The sequence below is a fragment of the Vicugna pacos genome, chromosome 11, assembly GCF_048564905.1.
Source record: "Vicugna pacos chromosome 11, VicPac4, whole genome shotgun sequence".
NCBI classification, from domain to species: Eukaryota; Metazoa; Chordata; class Mammalia; order Artiodactyla; family Camelidae; genus Vicugna; species Vicugna pacos.
This window is the reverse complement of record NC_132997.1, coordinates 92,707,018-92,709,356: the sequence shown is the minus strand read 5'-3', so window position 1 is coordinate 92,709,356 and position 2,339 is coordinate 92,707,018. Positions and strand designations below refer to the sequence as shown.

Below are 2,339 nucleotides of genomic sequence, written 5' to 3'. Positions count from 1 at the left end.
TATTCTACCCATCTTTTTTTAAAAGGTAAATTAAATTAAATGTCCTTAATTCTTTTTTTTTTCCACTATTTGAAATGAACCTGCTTATGTATTTGTTTTTGTTTTTATTACCTGTTTCCTATTGAGACACTACCCCTTGGGACAGTGCCTGGCACAGACAATGAAATTAAATATTGATTGTATGAAGGGATGAAATCCCTCTCCTGCTTTAAGTTTTCCTGATTATTTTTCTCTCCTTTTCCTGGATTTGGGTTACCCTAAATATTATGTAGCAGATTATTCTTGTTTGGGACTTAACTGTTTAAAATTGGCAATGCAAATTCATACCAGACTGTAAGATCCTTGAGGTCAGGGATAAAGTCTTGTGCTTCTATTAAAGTCAGCTTCCCACACTCAGATAAAAGGAGTTCGTAGAAACTGGCCGGTCGCTCACTCATCGCAGCCGCCCGCGCTCCGCGTCCTCTCGCTGCCCCGCCGCTTGCTCCGCCGCATCCCGCCTCCTCCGCCGATCGCGGTGGAAGAAGAAATCGCTGCGCTCGTCATTGACAATGGTTCTGGCACGTGCAAAGCTGGCTTTGCTGGGGACAACGACCCCGGGCTGTCTTCCCTTCCATTGTCGGCCATCCCCGACATCAGGGCGTCATGGTGGGCGTGGGGCAGAAGGACAGCTACGTGGGCGATGAGGCCCAGAGCAAGCGCGGCATCCTGACCCTCAAGTACCCCATTGAGGGTGGCATCATCACCAACTGGGACGACATGGAGAAAACCTGGCACCACACCTTCTACAACAAGCTATGCATGGCCCCCAAGGAGCACCCTGTGCTGCTGACCGAGGCCCCTCTGAACCCCAAGGCCAACTGTGAGAAGATGACCCAGATCATGTTCGAGATCTTCAACACCCCGGCCATGTACGTGGCCATCCAGGCTGTGCTGTCCCTGTACGCCTCTGGCCGCACCACTGGTATTGTCATGGACTCTGGGGATGGGGTCATCCACACTGTGCCCATCTACGAGGGCTACACCCTCCCCCACGCTGTCCAGTGTCTGGACCTGGCTGGCCGGGACCTGACGGATTACCTCATGAAGATCCTCACTGAGCATGGCTACAGCTTCACCACCACGGCCGAGCGGGAAATTGTGTGTGACATCAAGGAGAAGCTCTGCTACGTCGCCCTGGACTTCGAGCAGGAGATGGCCACCGCTGCCTCCAGCACCTCCCTGGAGAAGAGCTATGAGCTGCCCGACTGCGTCATCACCATCAGCAACGAGCGCTTCCGGTGTCCAGAGGTGCTTTTCCAGCCCTCCTTCCTGGGCATAGAGTCACATGGCATCCACGAAACCACCTTCAACTCCATCATGAAGTGTGATGTCCACATCCGGAAGGACCTGTACGCCAACACAGTGCTGTCTGGTGGGACTGCCATGTACCCCAGCATTGCCGACAGGATGCAGAAGGAGATCATGGCCCTGGCCCCTAGCACGATGAAGATCAAGATCATCGCTCCTCCCGAGCACAAGTACTCCATGTGGATCGGGGGCTCCATCCTGGCCTGGCTGTCCACCTTCCTGCAGATGTGGATCAGCAAGCAGGAGTACAACAAGTTGGGCCCCTCCATCGTCCACCGCTAATGCTTCTAAGTGGACTGCAGGCAGATGCATAGCATTTGCTGCATGAGTTAATTCAGAAGTATAAATTTGCCCTGGCAAACATACACATCTCACACCAGCCTTGTGAAACTGGAATAAGCCTTTGAAAAGAAATTTGTCCTTGAAGCTTGTATCTGGCATCAGCACTGGATGGTAGACTTGTTGCTGATCTTGACCTTGTATTCAAGTTAGCTCTTCCCTCCGTGTATGTTTAATACCCTGTGCTTATCTTTGATTTAAACCCCTAGTTACATGCAGCTCTGTCACTTGTCGTGGCTGAGGTGAGAACACATTTGTGGAAGAGAAACTCATTGGCTTGATGTGAGTCCGGGAGACCCCGAGTCTCTTGGTTGTGCAGGGTATTTACGTGTGAGAGCTGCCTATTGCAGGGTTTCCCTCGAGGCTGCAGGAGTCCTGAACCTGTTGTCATTTCTGTCTCGCCAGCCTGACGGGCTTGGAAAGGTCTGAGCCTTAGGATCCACTTCCCTTTCTTCCCCAATGTTTTCCGGCCAGAACACCAAGGGTGGTTCCTTGCCTTGAGCTGCAAGATGGTTTGCATTCACACCTGTAAATTTATTCATCCTTTTAATTTATGTAAGGTTTTTGTATGCAATTCTCAATTCTTTAAGAGATGACAACAAATTTTGGCTTTCTACTGTCATGTGAGAACATCAGTCCCCAGCAACGCGTCA

General features: G+C 50.8%; 1 protein-coding gene across 1 annotated transcript; it reads left to right on the top strand.

Moving 5' to 3' along the window:
* Nucleotides 1-492: 492 nt before the first annotated feature.
* On the top strand, nt 493-1,930 carry LOC102535619 (actin, cytoplasmic 1). The gene has a single exon (XM_015235882.3). It carries the CDS (start codon nt 643-645, stop codon nt 1,627-1,629), a length of 987 nt encoding a protein of 328 aa, XP_015091368.2. The 5' UTR covers nt 493-642; the 3' UTR covers nt 1,630-1,930.
* Nucleotides 1,931-2,339: the final 409 nt, after the last annotated feature.

What these genes read in the sequence shown, in the direction of transcription:
- LOC102535619 (XM_015235882.3), top strand. Translation starts at nt 643, where the DNA reads ATGGTGGGCGTGGGGCAGAAGGACAGCTACGTGGGCGATGAGGCCCAG.